This window comes from Sus scrofa, chromosome 14, assembly GCF_000003025.6.
Source record: "Sus scrofa isolate TJ Tabasco breed Duroc chromosome 14, Sscrofa11.1, whole genome shotgun sequence".
NCBI lineage: Eukaryota > Metazoa > Chordata > Mammalia > Artiodactyla > Suidae > Sus > Sus scrofa.
Window position 1 is genome coordinate 102,441,684 of NC_010456.5, and position 21,720 is coordinate 102,463,403.

Sequence of the window (21,720 nt, forward strand, 5' to 3'; positions counted from 1 at the left end):
TCACCAAAGCAATCTATGGATTTAACGTGATCCCTATCAAATTAACCATGACATTTTTCACAGAACTAGAATAAGTAATCCTAAAATTTATTTGGAACCACAAAAGACCCAGATTTTCCAAAGCAATCCTGAGGGGGAAAAAACAAGGCAGGAGGCATAACCCTCCCAGACTTCAGACAATACTACAAAGCTACAGTAATCAAAACAGTGTGGTACTGGCACACAAACACACACACACACACACACACACACACACACACACACAAACACACACACAGATCAATGGAACAGAATAGAGAGCCCAGAAATAAACACAGATGAACCTAGAGATTATCATACCAAGTGAAGTAAGGCAGATAAAGAAAGACATCACTTATACATGGAATCTAAAAAATAATACAAATGAAACTATTTGTAAAACATAAACAAACTCACAAGCATAGAAAACAAACTTATGATTACCAAAGGGGAAGGGAGGAGGAAAAGGGATAAATTGGAATATGGGATCAACAGATAAAAATTACCGTATATAAAATAGATAAAGAACAAGGATTTACTTTATGAAACAGAATAATAGTCAATATCTTATAAAAACCTACAATGGAAAATAATCTGGAAAATATATATATATATATAAATAACTGAATCACTTCGCTGTACATCCGAAACTAACAAGATATTGTAAATCAACTATACTTCAATTAAAAAAGAAATATATATTATTTGCCTACTATATGTGTTCCAAGCATGGTGCTATGTGATGAACATATTGGTGAAAAAAACAGACATGGCTCACGCCTTTGAAGAATTACTAAACAATGATGAAGACACACAGTAAATAAATGACAACAGGAAGAAAATTCCAGACAGAGGGAGAAAGCATATGTGAAGGTTCTCAGATGGAAGGGGAATGAACTGTTTACAAAGAAATGAAGGATTTTTAAATGTTTATATCCATAAAATGACAATCAAAATGCTGAAAGTAAAATTTCCATCATCTACAGATGCAATTAAGACATTATTATATTTGTATAAACTATTTGAAAATTTTCCTGAATTTTCTATTTATTTATTTAGCTTATGCCTGTAATCAGTGAATCTAATAAAACTGCATGAAAATATGATCATCAAAAACATATACAGGCATATCAAGCACATGACACCATAGTAAAATGCTTTAAGAAATTTTCTTTTTGTCTTTTTTTTTTTTTTTTTTTTTTTTTGTTAGGGCTGCACCTGTAGCATATGGAAGTTCCCAGGCTAGGGGTCTAATCAGAGCTGTTGCTGCCAGCCTATGCCAGATCCGAGCTGCATCTGCGACCTACATCACAGCTCACAGCAACACCAGATCCTTAACCCACTGAGTGAGGCCAGAGATCGAACCCCAACCTCATGGTTCTTAGTCAGATTCATTTCCACTGGGCTAAGATGGGAACTCCTGCTTTAAGAATTTATGGAGGTTCCGCTGTGGCTCAGTAGGTTAAGAACCCAACATAGTGCCCATGAGGATACAGGTTTGATCCCTGGCCTTGCTCAGTGGGTTAAGGATTCAGCATTGCTGCAAGCTGCTGTGTACGTCGCAGATGCGGCTCAGATCTGGTACTGCTATGGCTGTGGCATAGGCTGGCAGCTACAGCTCCAATTCAACCCCTACCCCAGGAACTCCCATATGCCACAGGTGTGGCTGTAAAAATAAATAAATAAAAGAAAATTATGAAACAGTTTCCAGAAAACCTAGGAACTCTATGAGTGCCTCCTATTGATCCTGTTGAGTATTTACAGAATAAAACTAAACACTAAGGCAACCATCCTTAAGGTATCTCTTACAAGTTACTTCCCAAGATCATTTCCCAATATTCAGCCTTACCAGGAGATAGCTGATACCCTAGAGTGAGAAGAGAGATTAATTATAATAGTCATTCTTGCTGAATAGTCATAAAATACAGGTAAGACATTTATTTCAGTGATTTTCCCAGTTCTTAGTTTCAACCAAAGCTGTACCTTTGGCATGAGTTATATCATAGGTGAAACAGTATAATTTGTTTGATATTTTTTCTCATTTTCTCTCAATTTCTACCTTTTCCTTGCCTTTGGCTGCCATACATGGGAAGCACAGCGTCCAGCGTCCAGGCCCTGGAGTCAGAATGAAGCAGAGTTCAATGATCAGGTGTTCAAGTCAGGCGGGATAAAGAGCCAACTTGAATAACTAAGTTCCTGATGAAAAAAATTAAACACATATGAAAACCCGAATCAATCCAATTAATCATAATGCCCCATCTTATTTTATTATTATTATTATTTTGCTTTTTAGGGCCACACCCGTGGCATATGGAGGTTCCCAGGCTAGGGGTCGAATCGGAGCTACAGCTGCTGGCCTATACCACAGACACAGCAACGTGGGATCCAAGCCGCATCTGCAAACTACACCAAAGCTCACGGCAATGCCAGATCCTTAACCCACTGAGCGAAGCCAGGGATGGAACCTGCAACCTCATGGTTCCTAGTTGGATTCGTTTCCACTGCACCACAACAGGAACTCCCGCCCCATCTCATATTACAGGAAAGAAACATGTCACTCCCTAAAAAGCACTATAGCCCTTACCTTACTGTATGGTGACAAGCTGAGCAGTGTCTGCCTTCTCTATTTGATGGCAAATTCCTTAAAAGTAAGGACTTGCTTTCCCCATCCTGGTTCCCTCGAAGTCCATAGTACTAAATGTAGCAGGAGTCAAATAAATTCTCATTAATCAAATCAAAGGAGGCATGGTCATTATTTTTTTTAAACAGTTACAAAATGAATGAATTCTCACAGCAAATATGTAAAGTTTGCTCTTCTACGCAGAGTGAGGACATTCATAACATGAGACCTTCAATTAAAAATCATTACTTAAGTTGCTTTATTACAGCTACAAATAAACTTTATTTGATGTAATGTAATAAAACATTTTCCAATTTAACAACATTTATCTGACCAGAATTAATCATTTAAATTATGAATATAAGTATATACAGTCACTTTAGCAAATCTGCGGTTCGGGAATTTGTACAAGCTTTGTCGGAAAGGATAGGGCCCACCCCTCCGCTCAGAAAGGCAGACCCTTCCCTGTGGAAGCAATGTCAGTGAAAGGTGGAAGAAATCCATAATCCATGTTGGAATTCCACATTATCCTGTGAGAGAACAGTTACATATTTTGTAGGAAAATAATATTCTCTTTCAGTCCTCTTGTATCAAACGAAGGTTTGCATTCATTCTCTCCCCTTAGAGGTCCTCTTCTCTGAGCTACTCTCTTTCTGTCTCCTTAGCTCAAACATATCACATAGCATCCTTTAAAAAAAAAAAAATACTATCTACAAAGGGACCTTTTTCTGTGTCCTTACCAGCCCTTAATGTTTACCACTTTGGGGAGGGGGGAGGGAGAAGAACAGAAGTGTCCAGGCACACATTTGACTGAAGATACAGAATACACAAAAACAAACCCTCTTGAAGGAATAGGATGGTGTTCTGGAGCATTCCCAACACTGGCCCAGGGACCTCTGATGCACACAACTCAGGTTAATGCAGTGCTGCTCAACGAGAATCAACGTGTGAATGTCCCATCTCTAGGAGCATCACAGCCTTTCACGGAATCCCCATCATTTCCATACTTCTTCCCCCAAAACTCGCAGTGAGGGACCAGCCCATGACCCCACTACAATGGGCTGTAAACAACAGTCAAATGTCCTGCGCCAACAATCACGTGCATGTACAGTGCGCTGAGGTAGCCCTCGTTCTTCATCCAGGGAGAATGCCTCACAGGAGGAATTGCCCTCCCCTCCCAGGATCCCCCAGAAGAAGAGGGAGTGCGAGGAAAAGCTTTCATTCAGGTTTCTATGACTCTCTCCATCCTGAGATCCATTCCTGAGTTAATATCGTAACAAGAAGGGAGGTAACAGAAAGTACGTTGGTGGGCGTGTCTCAGAGACCCTGCCAAAGAGCCAAACTGTTGGACAGAAGCTTTGAACAGACACTGCTCTGGGAGATCATTGGTGTTAGCAGATGATGGGGTTCTGTTTTCTAACGTGGACATGCAATGTATTCATCACGATGCTCACTGCAGTTTGCTGGGGAAAACACCCTTCCGTCCAGCAACAAAATTCACCTGTCTCAGGAGTGGTTCCTGATTATTCCCCACAAGGCCTGGACTCGGAAGCATGGGGCGTGTGCATGGGGACTTTCTTCACTTGCACAGACTTGGACAGAAGCAAAGCACCAGAAACTGTTTCCTCTCTGGAACCCAGTTCTGCGTGTCTGCTTACCACCCAGCTGATAGGGCTACGTTTTAGACTGAGAACTATTTTCATGTGTGCCCAATAGCACTGATCCATGGGGAAATAAAGGAGAGGCCACCATCTCCCTCACAACAGACTGTACAGCAGATAGACTTTGCTGGTCACGTTTCAGCTATCCCAAAAAAGGACAGAAGCCGCAGTCCATTCTGCAGTCTCAGCAAATGGTTTCATTCTGTTTCCACCTCGGTCTTGCCTTGTTTATTTCATCTCCATTATTCCACTTTTGATCATGAATCATGACTTTTTTTCCTACAGTAGTCAGACTTTTGTCTATAAAGAGAGAAAGACAGAGACAGAGAAAGAGAGAGAGAGAGAGAGAGAGAGAGAGGAGGCAAGAAAATGATTTAGCAGAACCGTAAATTTGAGTTTTCATTTTGTTGTGGGTGGATTTAATTTTTACAACATTCAGTAACTGCAATTATTTGTGGTTTCTAAGGGGTTATGAGCATCTAAGGGAAAGAAAAAGTGCTATGGCTCTTTTCATAAATTTCATAACTTCTACAAGTTGCCAAAGCCTTAATATATTTGCAAATCAGCTCCAAATAACCCATTTAGAAATTCACTTTTATAACACAGCTGTGGCCCCAAATGGCTCTACTCTCAATAATCCTTGTAAAATACTACTGCACTCGCGGTACTTAAAAAGCATAAGGATGACTGCAATGAGAAGTCTCCCCTTGAGACCTAGGAGGATGCCTTTGCAGTAGCCATGTGTGCAGAACCCTGAGACCCATCTTCCTCACTCCCTTCCTCCCAGATTCACAGCAGGGGCATGAATCATGGACAAGTCTTGGCCACCAGCTGAGGAAAAGTCCCCTCCTCCATGGTGGGGAGCCACAGGCCCTCTCCACACACACTCCCCTAACTCTGGACCTCCCCAGGACACCCGTGTGCCTGAGAGCCAGGTCTAAGAGGTTCCAGGGCCTCAACCGCTGCATCCCATTGAAAACGCCCCTTTCCCTTGGCTGTCAAGACTCAAGGATGGATTTTCCTGGTGACAGGATCCCTTTCTCCATGACATCATCTCTCGCTTTATTCCTCACCTCACACAATGGTGCCTGAGAAGCATGGTGCTCAGGCTCAGACCGGTGCCTCCAGGCTGCTGGGTACCCAGGAGCAGGCACTAGAAATAGGCTGTGTCCCCTCGAGTGGGGCTCCACACTTATTCTTAGCCTGGGCCTCTGCCTCGTCTCCCCACGGGGGAAAGACTGCACTTCCTCTGTCACTCACATCAGCTCATGAACTTTACTGAATCCCTCCAGGCTCAGGCACCATCTCTGAAGTCACCCTTTCCTCACCTGCTAGGCAACCTCCAAACATCCATATATCCTTGGCCTCTTTCCTAGTCTCAACACCCTTCTGGGGCGGGCCCTCCTGACAGGAGACCACACTTTGACATCAGTCTCCTACCCATTTCCCTTCTCCTATTGTGAACCTCTATTTCTACCGAAGACCTTGTCTCACTCTGACCCAAAGGCTTCATCGCTCCACCCCACCCACTCTGCCCATCTGCCCTCCAAGCTCATCCCAATCTACACAGCTTCCAGGTCCTACTGAAGACATGCCCCAGGTTCTTTATCTACCTCCAGCCATGTCTGTGAACCTCTGTCCACACTGCGCCCTCTGCCTTGAGTAGCCCCAAACCTACCTCTAACCCTTCCATCCCTTAATCCTACTCTTTATTCAAGAACCAACCCAAACATCACCTCCTTCATGATTTCCAGCTGCGGTATTTTCTTCCTAAGACATCTATCTGAGGCTTATTTTCCTTGTAGATATGTCTGTACTACCTGATTTTCTTGCATGCTATGTATATTTATTTTCTACCAAGAAAACACAAAAACATGAGAAAAACCAAGATTAGTTTAATCACCTGCCTTTCCTACTTTAAAGAGACATTGCAAAGTTAATATATAGGCAATTAATGGAGTTCCCATTGTGACTCAGTGGGCTATAAACCTGATTAGTATCCATGAGGATGCAGGTTCGATCTCTGGTTTTGTTCAGTGGGTTAAGGATCTGGCATTGCCATGAGCTGTGGTGTAGGTTTTAGATGCAGCTAGGATCCTGAATTGCTATGGCTGTGGTGTAAGCTGGCTGCTGCTGCTCCAATTCAACCCTTAACCTGGGAACTTCCATATGCCGCAGGTGCGGCCCTGAAAAAAAAAGTTTAAAAAATGTAGGCAACTACAAAGCATGAAGCAAATGAGCTATTATTAGTACTAGTTGGTGATTTGATTAAAAAAAAAAAGTGCTGAATTTCAGCTTATTAATGATGAGGAAAATACTACTCTGGGGAAAGAAAATCTATGAAATAGCCAAATTTGAGGCTGTTTCTTTAAGACAAAATCCCACCACAGATACCAACGATTTCAGGGGCCATAATGCTTCTTCCAAATTTCCACTGGGACCCATTTTATCTTATCTTTTTAATCACTGGTTTCCACAAAGAAAAAGGTAGAATCATCCTGAACCCCAAAGCTTCAGTACAAACCAAGGAGTGGCACACTGACAGAATTCATGGCAGGAGCCCAAGGTTGCTCCATTAAAAGTCACCATTGTAACTGACAGGGATTAGAAGAAGTTCTCTGAGGAGAAGGGAGAGGGGAAGGCAGAGCTACTTCAAAACAATTTCAGTAATTGCAGTTTGCCACTAATGCATTTTTCAAGTTCTGAATTAATATTTATTTGAGGTCTAGGGCCATAGGCCAGTGCTGAGAGGGCTCTGGGGGGGACTGTAAATAAAACTCAACCCCAAACTGTAAAAAAAAAAAAAAATTCAGGAAATTCTTTTCTATGGGAGTATTTTATAAACTGCTGTTCAATTCTGTTCACAATAGTGGTGTTGAAGAACAAACATGACACTTAAAAGCCACTTATGATGATTCAAAGCAAATCCATAAATAATGTCATCAAATTAAAAAAAAAAAAAACCTGCTCCTATAATACTTTCATATTTAGTTTTATATTACCAGTATTTGAATGCTCTTGAAGAGGTGCCAAAGATTATAATTTAGAGGAGTTCCCGTCGTGGCGCAGTGGTTAACGAATCCGACTAGGAACCATGAGGTTGTGGGTTCGATCCCTGCTCTTGCTCAGTGGGTTAACAATCCGGCGTTGCCGAGTGCTGTGGTGTAGGTCACAGATGCAGCTTGGATCCCGAGATGCTGTGGCTCTGGCGTAGGCCGGCAGCTACAGATCTGATTCAACCCCTAGCCTGGGAACCTCCATATGCCGCGAGAGCGGCCCAAGAAATGGCAAAAAAAAAAAAGACAAAAAAAAAAAAAAGATTATAATTTAGAGTAGTAAATTATAATACCAGTGAAGTCTTCATAGAGTCTTTTCCCTCTCTTTACTCCCTACCCTAGGAAGACTCCTGAGTGTCTGCCAGACTCCTGAGCCTCTTGTTATGCTGATCAAGAAAATGGGGAAACATTGGGAAGGAGCAATACATAATCTAATAGACTGTTTGCACAAGGAAGGAGGAAAACTACTGCATATGAGGGGGAAAAAAAAAAGAACCAAGAAGGTGGAGTTAGGGGCAAAAGTAAAAGAGACTAGGGCCCAAGCTGCCAGAGGGGTAGAAAAGGGCTAGAGAGACTAGAGGGAGCAGCTCCAAGTCTTTACGTTGGACAAAGAAGCTAGGTGTTAGAAAGATTGGGCAGGGGCGGCGCAAAGGGTTCTAAGAAGGTTTGCTGTGAGCTATGGACTGGATGCCACATACTTTTTCCAGAGCCTCTCGCAGAGTTATGATTGCTTTGGGGCTATCCAACTGGTGTTTACTTGAATGCAATTTGCAGGGTATGGACCACTTAGTAAAAATTTATCAGTCTTTTACTAGACACCACTAGTATGTCTACAGCTACCCCAACCCACGGTGAGCTTCCAGAGGGAAGGACGGTCACTTCTTTGTCTTTCCATCCCTGCCATGCCTAACACCATGGCTTGTACACAAAAGGCTCTCCAGTGTTTCTGGAGAACACAAGCCAATGAAGAGACGCCTTCCTTCCAGCCTCTACCTTCTAATTCATTCCACATGATGCCACTAAATAAGTCTTTGTGGCTTTGGTGATTTCATTCTCCTACTGTGTACTTCTGCCCACGTTAGGTTTTCTCAACCTCAGCACTATTTGGGGGTGGGTAATTCTTTGCTGTGGGGGCTGCCTATGTCCTGCAGGATGTTTAGTAGCATCCTCACCCTCTACCCACTAGACGCCAAGGTCTTCCCTTTCCCCAGCTGTGACAACCAAAAATGTCTTCAGACATTGTCCAATGGCTCCTAGGGGCAAAATAAACCCTGGTTGAGAATTACCCGTCTACACTAAAATCCCCAATTCCGGGAGCTGAAATGGAAGATCTTTCATAATTTAATCCCATTCAACCTTTCCATTTTGATCTCTGAATCTGCCTTAAAACAATGCATATCTCCAGACAGCCTGGCCTTTGCATGAGGTCCCACAATGGTGCCTCTGTATAAAATCTCTCCTTCATGTGGAATGCCAATCCTACTCTCCTTTAGTCATAAATGCTTTGAACTTCATAGACATACTCAAGCCCACATCCTTCAGGGAGTCTCCCCTGATATGGTTAGAGAAAATGCTGTCACTTTCCTCTCCTTGGAATCCTATAGTTTTCCCTGTCTCCACTTTTCCTTTGCTCTCAACATGAAAAGAATGAATGAGCATGTGTGTGTGTTTGCGTACAGTCTTCAATAGAAATACGTGTACTAAGGCAGGAGAGACAGCATGTGTTTTCTGGATCCTTCTCAATGCACAACATAGTTATAAACAATAATTTAAAAGGAACTCTTCCCACATTGGAACTGAGAAGAAAGCTGCCTGTATAGAATTTTTTTTTTTTTTTTAGGGCCACACCTGAGACATATGGACGTTCCCAGGCTAGGGATCAAATCTGAATTGCAGCTGATGGCCTATGCCACAGCCACAGCAATGCCAGATCTGAGCTGCATCTGCCACCTACATTGCAGCTTGTAGCAATGCTGGATCCTTAACTCACTAAGCCGAGCCAAGGATCAAACCCATATCCTCACATATACTAGTTGGGTTCTTAACCAGCTGAGCCACAATGGCAACTCCTAGAATTTTTAACTAGCAGCTATTCTAACTTTTTAATTATAAATTTCTTAAATTTAATGAATATTTAGGCCAATCATCCCAAATGATAACATTCTGTAAGTATAAATAAAAATCAATAATCATAAATTCAAACAGAGATGCAATGATGAAATAGTCATTTTCTGAGGCCAGGGAACAGCAAACTATGACCTGTGGGCCAAATTCAGCCAGCCACCTGTTTTTGCAAATAAAGTTTTATGGGTACACCACCATACTTCTTTGGTTCCTAGTGTCTAGGACTGCTTTCGCACAACAAAGGCAGACATAAGTAGTTTCAGTGGAGACTGTATAGCTAGCAAAGCCTAAAATATTTACTATCTGGTCCTTCATAGTGAAAGTTTGCTGACCCCTGTGTTATATTAACAGGAAAATAACACCCAAGACTCCACACTAGCTAAAGACACAGAGGCAAGTATCCTTGGATGTTATGCTAGCTGATTTACTTTTATTAAAGACAGAGGGCATGGTAGTTAAAAGTATCTGAACATAGATTTCCTGGGCTCAAATTTAGCTCCCTATATATATGACTTTGAAAAAATTATCTGACCTCCCCAACAGAATGGAGATGAAGGAAACCAACCTCTCATACAGTATTAAGGATGAAGTGACATAATTCACTAGAGTACTCAGCATAGGACCTGAGAGTGAATCATCAATAAATGTGAGTGACAATTATGTTAAACTGGAAAAGCTGTTGTGTGACATCTGAAAAATTAGCACTTTATGAACTACCTGAATCATGTGTGAATTATTAGCTAAAATAATTAATAAGATTATTCTCAAGTTCTTTGGGTAGGAGGCAAAAAAAAATCACAGTGGTATTTTCTATTTCTAGTTCAGGGCCTCAATGGTTCTTTCCTAGTTTCTACACTGACTGCTTAACTGGACCCCTGCCACCTGTCTTTCTATGTTATCTGCCTTTTTCACTGTTGCCAGAGAAACTTTCTTCAAACACATATCTCACCAAGAACTATGCCTAGATACCTACAACGGAGCACGACAATGGGAGAAAAAATTATGTATACATCTATGTGTAACTGGGTCCCCATGCTGTACAGTGGGGGGAAAAAAAAGTGTGTTGGGGGAAATAACAATTAAAAAAAAAAATCTCTCAGAAGGTTACTCCTAGGACTGAGACCAACATGCTTTCCTGTTTCCGTGCTAAACAACTCTGGGGCTAAGCAAAATAACCCAGTACTTGTTCTAGGAAGTACTTTGCTTCCAAAAGATAAGACTGCACACCAACTAATCTAGCTTACTTATCAAGACTAATAGCTTGCTCATTAATACCGGCTTCCAAGTCCTCATTTAGCTGTACTCACCAATCCAAAGCTATTATGTCATGAACTCTGCCCAGTTACCTACCTTAATATGACCCAGCTCAAGCCCTAAAACTCCGTCAATATCCTTTGCTTATTTCCTCCATCCGAGAAACTACCAAGAGTCTGTCAAGGAAGTGTCCTCCAAAGCTGCAGTAAGTCTAATTAACTTACTTCTATTAATAGGTTTTTCTAAATGTCTTCTTAGACAGCTGATGGCTCAAATCCCCAGCTTAAAACATTCAATGGCTCTTTACTGCTGCAGACTGAAATCATCTGACATCAGTGTTGCATGATGGTTAAGAGCATATACACTGGGGTGATTCAAACCATATTTAGCATTTAGGGGCTAGTGATCTTAGGTAAGTTACTCTAGGTCCCCAAGCCTCAGTTATTCTTATGAAAACTGAGGATGCCAGAAGCACCTACTCTATAGGCAGAATGCTATACACCATGTTAGTATGTAGTAGGTATTTAATAATTGCTAGAAGTGATTACTTTTGTTATCTATTGTGTGTCAGTACTCGATTCTGAAGACAGAAATTTGACAAAGACATAGTTTCCTCCCTGATATTTAACCTGCTGACCGACACAGGGACTTCTTCCAACACTGGCCCTTTGTGATCCTTTTTCAGATCCCAACATCTTACTGCAACTGCTTCCCAGAAAGTCACTAATGCTTCCTAGACACACTCAACAACTCTAAAAACTCATAACTCCTAAAGATGATGGCCGGCACTTTCTGAAAACTCTACAGCTTTCAAGATTTTGTGCCATCCTGACATCTTCCTAGACTAAAACACTGCCCTTTGCCCCAAGCTGCTTCCTGCCCATGCGAATCTGCTTCCTTTCTCAAAAGAAGAATTAATTGGTGAAGGATGAGGCCATCAAAAAAAAAAAAAAGTTTTACTGGATATAAGAGTAATGGCAACTAAAATGAAAGTGTTACAAGAATTGGAGCTATATGGACTTAATTTGGGTGTTATTTATGGAGAAAGGATGCAAAATCCTGACCTTCCTTGTCACCAGTGACATCGATCACAATGCATAAGTAAATCAGTCTTCTCTTCCAATCCAGCTAAATGCCCATCTTTGGCTTTCAGAATTCTACTGGGTGGAAGACTAGAGTCTACAGTATTCTGAATTCAAATCTGTAGACACGGTTAGTAGAAAATAAGCTTGCTACTGATTCAGGAAGCTTTCTGTGAGCAGCTTCAAAAAGAAGTTCCATGAAAGGGTTGGGGGGGATAGAAGGAAAATAGTGATAAATGACCTTACAGCACAAGCTCAGGTCTCTCGGGCCTCTCAGCAAGCTTCAGGGCCTCGTGCATGCCTGCAGCCGAGAGCTTCCGGTTGATATTCCGGTACTGGCACTGGAGCAGGCTGCGGTAGGTGGTCCTCAGGTCCCGGTTGAAGAAGGCATATATAAAGGGGTTAATGAGAGAGTTTGCATAGCCCAGCCACAGAAATGTCCTCTCCACCCACAGCGGGATGCAGCTGCACGCAGTGCCACAGATGAAGGGTCTGGCCGTCGAGAGGAGGAAAAACGGCAGCCAGCACACGGTGAAGGCCCCGACAATGATCCCCAAGGTGGTGGCTGCTTTCTGTTCCCTCTTAAAGATGGAGATGTTTTTCCTCTCGTGTTTGAGGAGTCTCGAAAGGTTCGCACACTCCTCCACCTCCTTCTGGAGCTTCACCATGCCATTCAGTGAAATGACGCTGTCGGGCTCCTCCGGGCGAGGGAAGCCTGGGAACTTGTGTTTGGCGGCGCTCTTCCTGGCGGCCTTGTAAATCTGGTAGTACATGAAAAGCATGACGGACATGGGGATGTAGAACGCCACTGCCGTGGAGTAGATCGTGTAGCCAAAATCCTGGCTGATCAAGCACACCTTGTCGTCATTTACGTTCTGCGCCCAGCCGAAGAGCGGCGGCAAAGTGATGGAGGCGGAGAGAAGCCAGACAGAGAGGATCATCTTAGCCATGCACTTGCCATTCTGCCTGACGGGGTACGTCAGCGGCCTCGTGATCCCAAGGTACCTGGGAGAGAAAAGGACAGAGAACACGTGACCGCCATAAGCACACCCGATCAGCTGAGAAGTCCCACCAGCCGGGGGCTGGGCTATATACCTAGTAGCTCCCTTCCTCTCCAGCCGTTCTAGCTAGGCATCATCTTCCTGTTTTGCAAAACGGCGGACTAAGGCTCGGAGAGGTTACCTATTTTATTCCGGGTCACACAGTCAGCCAAAGGCACTGCCAGCATTCAACCTGCGAGCCCTCTCTGCCTGTAATGCCAGTCCCCGCTCTCTTCATACCTTGTAGCTTCTCACAGTCCACCGCAGTCAAGGAGCTGAAGAGTTCGTATATACCCATCCCCCACTACCACCACTATCACCGAAATCAGCCAGGAACAAGATGTCAAGCCTGATGTGGGATGCTGTGACACATCCTCAGTTGTACCAAGGCCTGCCATACTCGGATATGACACACCCACGGATCTCCTCTGTTATCTGGCCAGCTCCTAATTCATTTCAACTTCCCCTTTACACCAAAGTGAAGGCACTTCTTTAAGATCACAGAGATAAGAAATCCTAGCGTTTTGAATGGAAAGTAGCAAGTGATCCTTTTTTTATTCCCAGAAAGTTCTTACCCAAGGGTAATTTCCGAGGAATGAGCTATAAAATAAAAACAGCCTGCCTCCTTTCTCTAGTTCTAAGGAGGATCACAAGGAAGGGCACAATTCTCAAAAAGATTAGGCAAACCCAGCATTTCCTCTGAGCTTGGTTCTATATAGAGAATAAATATTTCTCTGTCTCTGTTATCAAGGGTTTATAATGCAAAAAGACTCAGCAAACAGAGAAAACGTATTCAGCAAGATGGTCTGCCAAATGCTTAGTAGTTCACAGCTTTCCAAATTTTTTTTTTCTCTGTGTTTAATGGTCTTAGCTTTTATTTTGGGGGAAGATTTAAAGAGCATTTGAGAAGCCAAGCCATGTAAAGGCTGGCCATTTTGCTGACTATTTACTCCATTTATGTACATAAAAGACACTCTTGAAACGTGAGAAGAAAGGTAGAGAATGCCCACCTTACTAAGACACCTTATTTTCTGAAAGTCAGTCACTTGGTAGGTCGGAATTTTAAAAAGTAATTATTATTTTGTGCTTTAAATACCCTCAGACATCAGGCTTAAATTATTCCACAAAAGTTGCAAATCATGCTTTCACAATGAAAATTAGCATCAAGGCAACACTTACAACAAGGCAAAATTGAAATATAGTTAAAAAAAGAAAAAGAATAAGCCAGATTTGCTTATTCATCAAGAATATTCATTCACTCCTTCAACAAATATCAATAGAGCTCTTTCTATATGCCAGATGCTGTTTTAAATGTTAGGGATATGGCAGTGAATAAAAGACCCAAAAATCTTGAATGCAGCATCTGGGGAAATCACACAGGAGGTGGATGGGAAGACAGCCTCACAATGATGTGGAAGGAACTCCTGATCCCTCCCATGGATGCAGGTCTCAATGGTACCAGCTCTTCATTTCACCTCTGCCTTCCCTTGTCTTTGAGAAAGCTGACCCACAAGTAGCATCGCTAGGTTTTTCAGCTGTAATTAGGGCTATGCTTTGGCTCCCAAATAGAAAGAAGAATGAGAAACAGGGAGGTTTTCCTGAGAGCTCAAGAATAAGAGCTGAAAAGGAGGTGGGAAGAAGGGAGCAAGGAAGGAAGAGGGGAAAGAATGAGAGAAGGGAAGTGTGAAATAGACTTGGCCTTGTGTGGAATTGTCTGAAATTATTTTTAGGGAAGAATATTTTTAGGGGGAAAATAAAAAGGTGGATAAGGAACCCCCTGAAGAAAAATGTTAGACTTGACTGAAAGTTCACAAACAAGCTGATCCCTGCCCTGAGGCTGAATGTAGATATTATACTTAAGGTGGGGGTGGGGGGAGCAGGGGAAGGCAGGGAAGGCTCCCTTTCTTTGCTTTTGGTTCAAGAGCTCTCCAAATTTTTCCCGCTGGAACTCCTTTTCAGACCTCCCTTTTTGGACCTAGTCTTTGCTGTCTATCAGCTCCTGTGGTGCCTTCCCAGCTTCCCCAGGCAGCCTCTGCCAGGACTTGGACTTTGATCATCTTCTCCCTTTGCCTGCAGCCACAGGCATAAACTGCTTGTCCCCAAGCCTGGATCTGGCTTCCAGGATGTTGTCCAACCCAGGTGGGAGGCCCAACAAGAGATCAGTTCATATAGTTTCCTAGGTGGCCACCAGATGGCATTATCAGACCATCTTATACCTACTTATTGGGGGGTTGGGATGGTGGGTAGTTAAAGCAATAGATGTTTGGAAGGAGCAGGAAGGAGGATTACTCATGACAAGAAAAGAAATCATATTGTATTTTTGGGGTTATGCAAAAAATTAGCAAGCCTGGAACTCACAATCTGGTAAACTCCAATTCTTTAGGACATCAGTTTTCCCTTCCATCCTTCACATTTTCATTACTTAAACAGGGACTTATATATTTAGGCTTGATTAAATCTAGCCTCGCTCTTGCTCACATAAGTAATATCGAATCCACAAAGATTAATCCTGAAAGATTAATTAATTGAGTACCAAAGGACATCTCAGAATATGAAATAATCTCATAAGAACAGCATACTTTTTCATTCTAATATATTTAGTCTGACATATCACATTTCAGTGATGAGGGCTGGGCCCTACTCAGCCCTTCCTGGATGTACAAACTGCATTCCATAAATTTTCCTATTTTAGGCTCAATTCTCTGAGGTCTCAAGTAATGTCCTACAGTAAAGGAGTTATATTTTCTTCTTTAGTCTCCTGGTTACCACTTGGTGAGACTTTTGAGGGCTAAGATCAACCAAAAGGTGATTTAAAAAAAAAAATGAGTGCTCATTAAAGTGTCTGGAAATTAAATAAAGTCAACAGCTTTTTAAAAAACAACACTCAGAAAATGTCGTGGAAGGAGATAATTTCATTCATTGCAACAATCAAAAAATTAAATATCTAGAAATATCTTTTAAAATGGCCAGGGCCCATATGAAGAAAAGATAAAATGCTACAGAGAGATCTGAGAGAAGGGCTGAATCCATGATAAAAAATTTAATAAGAAAACCCAGTTTTATAAAAGTGCTAATTTCCCCTCAATTAATCTAAAGATATTATATAACTCTAATTGAAAACCCTAGCATTGAATTATGCATGTGATTAAGTTCATCATATGGGTAAAGCAAAAACCCAAAAATAGTATAAAGTCACGGAAATAAAAATTCAATAACAATTATTCAGAAATGGCCCAATCAATAGAACAAAATAGATAGAAAGTAGATTCAAATATATATAAGAGAAGTTAATATCAGAAAGTAAGTCATTTTTAAATGAGATTGAAAAATTAGATATTCATGAAGTCTGACAACTGGCTAGCAATTGAGGTAAAAGTAGATCTGACTTACCTTTCTCCTTATTCAAAAATAAATCCCAGGTGGATCAAAGATGATCATGTGAAAAAATTAAACCCTAAGACTACTATGAGGAAATACAGGTATTTCTACAATTCTGCCAAAGGTCATTATTAGCCATGATACAAAATCTTCAAATTAGAAAATGATATATTAATAAATTTTTGACAAAAATTTTATACACACAAAAAAGTAAATAAATAAAGGACATTTAATTTCAAAATCACTATGTACAGAATAAGAAGTCAAATGATAAACCTGCAGTCCAAATAAGAATACCTTAATATTCACAGAGCTCTTACAGGTTCATTGAAAAAAGACAACCAACTCATTAGAAATGGTGAAGCAATTAAGCAAAGATGGAATAAGAATATCCAATAAGCACTTGGAAATATGTATGACCTCATTAATAATTGCATATATGCAAATTTTAAAATGACAGAATTTGGGGTCATTTATCAATTTTTAAGAAGACAAAATCCTGGAGTTCCCATTGTGGCGCAGTGGTTAACGAATCCAACTAGGAACCATGAGGTTGTGGGTTCGGTCCCTGGCCTTGCTCAGTGGGTTAAGGACCCAGCGTTGCCATGAGCTGTGGTGTAGGTTGCAGACGTGGCTCGGATCCCGAGTTGCTGTGGCTCTGGAGTAGGCCGGTGGCTACGGCTCCAATTAGACTCCTAGCCTGGGAACCTCCATATGCTTTGGGAGCGGCCCTAGAAAAGGCAAAAAAGACAAAAAAAAAAAAAAAAAGACAAAATCCAATACTGGGAAAATGAAAAAAAAAAAACAAGTGCTCTATCATTTTGCTAGCTGGAGTTTCAACCGAGACAACAGTTTTGAGGAGCAGTTCGGTAGTGAGTATACATCAACATTTGCCTTTTGGTTCAGCAATAAGACTTCTAGGAATTTGTCTTAAGAATATAATTGTACAGCTATTAAATGATTAATGTGCATAGACATATAATAGAGGAAAATATGCAATATAAATATCTATCAATAGATTAAAGCTTAGTGTATGTATCATGTAACCATTAAAAACTGTGATGTACATATATCTACTTATTGATATGAAAACAACCCAACCACAAAGTGGATAGAAAACAATGACTAGCCCTAAAGAATAAGTAAAAGAATATTATATATTGTATTAATCTATTTATATAAAAGTAGGTGTTTGTATGAGTGTGTGTGCATGTGCATGTATAGATACTGAGAAGTCTAGAAGAATATCTACCAAAATACTAACAAAATAGCCATATATATATATATATTAGAGATTTTATTAGTTTTAAATTTTCCTCTTATTTATGCTTAATTTTTTAACTGTATATAATTTTTTAAAAGCCAAAACAAAAGATTTAAGAGCATTCTGTGATTCCTAAGTCACATAAGTGATTTTGGCAATAGAGATGCTCTGGTTCATAAAATCTTTAAAAAGCTGGTAATTAAATCTTAGATAGTTTTATTTGATTGGCTTTTCTGAAGTGTTTTATTACATTCATAAGTTCACACAAAGAAAAAAGAGAACTCATTGGCATTCAAAATCCCAGAATTACTATATAAAGAAATATTGGTATTCAGGGAAGTGTTTGTCCAAATTATAAATTCATTCTCCTCAATCTTATATAGAATAAATCTTACCTTTGAGGAAGCAGGGGGTGGGGTGGAGGGGGTGCAACCTAGACTGATTCTGAATATTCCCTAATATGCATAGTTAACATTTGTTACACTAACATATTATGCTCACTGTTAATTAGAAAGCAGGGTGCTTATAAAGCCTTTAGAATTTAACTTTACAATGCAAACAAATGTGAAAGTACAGTAAATCTCAGAGACAAAGGCACCAAAGTATTATATAATTGAGAAATGTATGCAACTCACATTAGGGGTTCCATTAATGTAGGGGGTTAGAGAAAAAGCAGATTAGGGAGTTATAATCTACATTGAGAGGGATTAGAAAGCAAATTAACTCTGCTGCCTGTCTTCCATTCTAACTATATAAAATTTAAGATAATGGCTCTTTAATTAAATGGGTTCTCCTGAGTTTTGTTGCTATAGGATAATAATTTACAGGGTAAAGGAAACTTGGTAGAATTACTTTGAAATACAGTGTTTTTTGGAATGTTGGGCTTAAAAAAGGTTTGCACTCTTAGAATGCCTCTTCCATGAGACCTCCTCTCTTATACTAGGTGAAATTCACTGCCATCTCCAGCCTGCATCAGTGCTTCCCCGGATTATCAGATTGCTAGGATCACCAAGAAGCTTTAGAAATATACAGACTCCTGAGCCAATATCCACAGATTCTCTCACAGGATCTGGAGACTCAGGGCTCTATTTAGGACCAATGGTTCTGGTTCTTTATCCCATGTTCTTTCAGAGTAACTTTCCCTCATTTAGTTACAAAGACTTTAAACTTATGGTATGGAGGACTTTACTTTTACTTTATATAGTTCATCTTAATGGTGTACTTCCAGTTTGGCCTAACAAAATCATCATGAATCATATTTTCATTGTTTTAGCTATTAGTTCTGTCAGGACTGCACTAAATGCAAATGAGGTAAGCATAGTTTTTATATCTTAATCAAGCTGTGGATTTTTTTAAATGCATAATACCCAAAAGGGTTTGTAAACCTTTCTGACAATAAGAGATAAGAATAAATATTTTTCAGAAAAAGAAATATATTTTCAAGTCACTCATAAACATTTATGCATACAAATAAGAAATTGATGTGTACATATGTGTGTACATCTACGAAGAGACATAGATATAGATGCATATATTTATATATATGAAACTGAAACAAGTTTTACAATACCATACTTACTGTTATAGCTTATAATTCACTGTCTTCTACAAAATGTTATTCTACTTTAGACTTTTAAAATTCTGATCTTAATGCACTAACTTGATTTCATGATCCAATAATGGAACATGACCCAAAGTGTGAAAATTACTGGTCTTCAATAAACACATGAAAAGGTGTTAAACATCATGAGTCATGAGGGAAATGCAACTTAAAAGCACACTGAGATATACCAACAAGCATTAGAATAGTTACAATTACAAATAATGATGATGTTAATGATAATAAGAATAATAAATTATAATGCCAAGTGTCTTGTGAAGATATGGAACAATGGTAATTGTCATGCCTTGATGAGGGGAGTGTAAGTTGATGAGGTAACTTTGGGAAACCATTTCTTAAACATCTACTAAAGCTGGGGAAAATCCCATATATGTATGCATTTTTTTTCTATGACCTAGTAATTCTTCTAAGTATACAGTAAACATTCTTCAAAATACACATATAATGATGTTCAAAGCAGCACTAGTGGTAATAACCCCATATAAAACTAACCCAGTCTACAAGAATAAAATAAGTAAAATTACATAAGTACAATTCTAAATTGTGTTATATTTACACAATGAATTCTATAAAATAACAAGAATGAACCAACTACTGTTCACTACATCAACATGAATGAGTCTCAGAAAATAACAATGAGCTGAAGTAGTCCAAAACCAAAAGAAAACACAATGTCCAAAAACAGGCAAAACTAACCTAAGGGGATGGAAACCAGAAGAGTCCTTACCTTACAGGGAGAGGGCATGTTCTGTAAATGTCCTACTTTATCTGGGTGTGTACATACATTCATTTTGAAGGAATTAAGTGATATGTGCAGTTATTATCTCTGCAGTGTTTGGAATCTACATTAATAAGATTAATTTTTTAGATTACATTTTTAGAAACACAATGGACTTGTACCATTTGCCATTAAGTTAGATGTTGACCTGTCCTCTAAGACCGTGTTTAAAATAGGATTCCACTATACTTTTAAACCATTCTCATCACTGTGTCCAAGCTGTACTTAGCTTGAGAATCTGTAAACAATCTAAATTGCCCATTCTGACTTCAGAATTGAGGAAGAAAAGTGAGCAGAGGAGAGGGGGAGGGGAAAAAGCAACAAAAGTTGACAAAATTTGGAAAGCACATAACAAAGCCTTCCTCTTTGAAAAAGTAAATTAGAAAATAAGAAATGAGAGTTTCCCTTTCGGGAGAGATTCAGACTTAATTAAAATAAAGCCTATCACTTAAACCTAAAAATACTTTAAAAATATTCATTAACTGTTGCTCCGTAATTACAATTTAATGACTTAACCCCAATTCTACTGGTATTCTCACAGTTCTGTAGGCGCAGAGTCTGGACACAGCTCAACCAACCTGAAACCAAGGTGTTGGCCAGGGCTGCAATGTCCTATGAGGTTCAGAGTACTCTTCCAAGTGCACTCACATTTGTTGGCAGAATTCATTTTCCATGTAGCTGTAGAAATCACAGAGGCTGCATCTTCAGGTACAGCAGGAGAGCATCTGCTGCAGCTCTCAACCTCTCTGCTCTTTAGACCCTCTTTGAAAAAGAATCACCTGATTAGACCAGGCCCACTGACATTCTAGGGGAGGGAAATATACCAGGCATGCACATGGGGCCATCCTTGAACTCTGCCTACCTACCACAGATATTTGGTAGTAACAGAAGCTAAGGATACAGAAAATATCCCCCTCCCCCCCAGGAAGGTCAACAAAGACCTATTTGCTACTACTCAAGTTGAGACAAGCATTCAGTGAGATCATAAGGCAATGGTTTTCTGCTGAATTTTTCTGTTATTAATGCAAAACCATAAGGGTTCTCTTATTGCCAACTTGAGGGTTTTTTTAGCCACCTACTATATAAAACTCTTTATGCTTATTAAAAACTATCATTTTTTTCAGATTAAATACAGAAAGTCATGAAAAGCAACAAGGTAGGAGAACAGTAGTGACCCTTACATTTTACCTGGTGTTAATTATTTCAATTTTATCTGAACTTCAGTAGACTCTGATTTTTCCTACCAAAGAATTTTTCTCACTCAGAGAAAGAGAAATGGAAAGGCAAAGAGTAATCCCAGAATTTACCAATAACAACAAAATAAAGGAATGACATAAAACTTTGGTTAAATAAAAAGTTCAAAGATTTCAGGAAGAGAATTCTGTGGCTCCTAATCCCACTTCACCTTGAGAAGTAATACTGAAGAAAGAGGGTAAGTGAATAAAATCCTTAAAATTCTGACTAGTATCCTCCTATTCAAAGAGAAGCAAACCGAGGTGGTTAGAAGCTAACCTAAGGAAATGCAATGAAAAACCATCAAGAACAGAAGCCCCAACATACCCTCTCAGCAAAGGTAATAATAAGGGCCACAGTAATTTGCTATCTTTTAGGACATAGGCTAAACTGGGATATACCAAGGGCCAGAGGGGTAACCCTTAGCTTGGTGGAATGTGCTCTGATACAGGACACTGAATGAGAATTCAGAATAAAGAACAGTCCTCCATAGTATGGGAAAAAGAATGTATATATTTGTATGACTGGGTCACTATGCTGTACAGCAGAAATTGACACAATACTGTAAATCAACCATATTTTCTTTTATTT

General features: G+C 40.0%; 1 protein-coding gene across 4 annotated transcripts in view; it reads right to left on the bottom strand.

Annotated features, from left to right (window-relative positions):
- The window catches only part of HTR7 (5-hydroxytryptamine receptor 7), a 105,583-nt gene continuing 85,491 nt past the window's right edge, over window positions 1,629–21,720 (bottom strand). Inside the window, exons 2-4 of one of the 4 annotated variants that reach the window (XR_001301123.2) lie at window positions 12,062–12,820; window positions 2,603–2,712; window positions 1,629–2,214 (exon numbers count right to left, since the gene is read on the bottom strand). Coding sequence is in view for 3 of the 4 variants with exons in the window: in XM_021072106.1 (XP_020927765.1) it covers window positions 2,661–2,712; window positions 12,062–12,820 (811 nt within the window). In the remaining variant the exon portion in view is untranslated. 4 annotated transcript variants of the gene reach the window in all.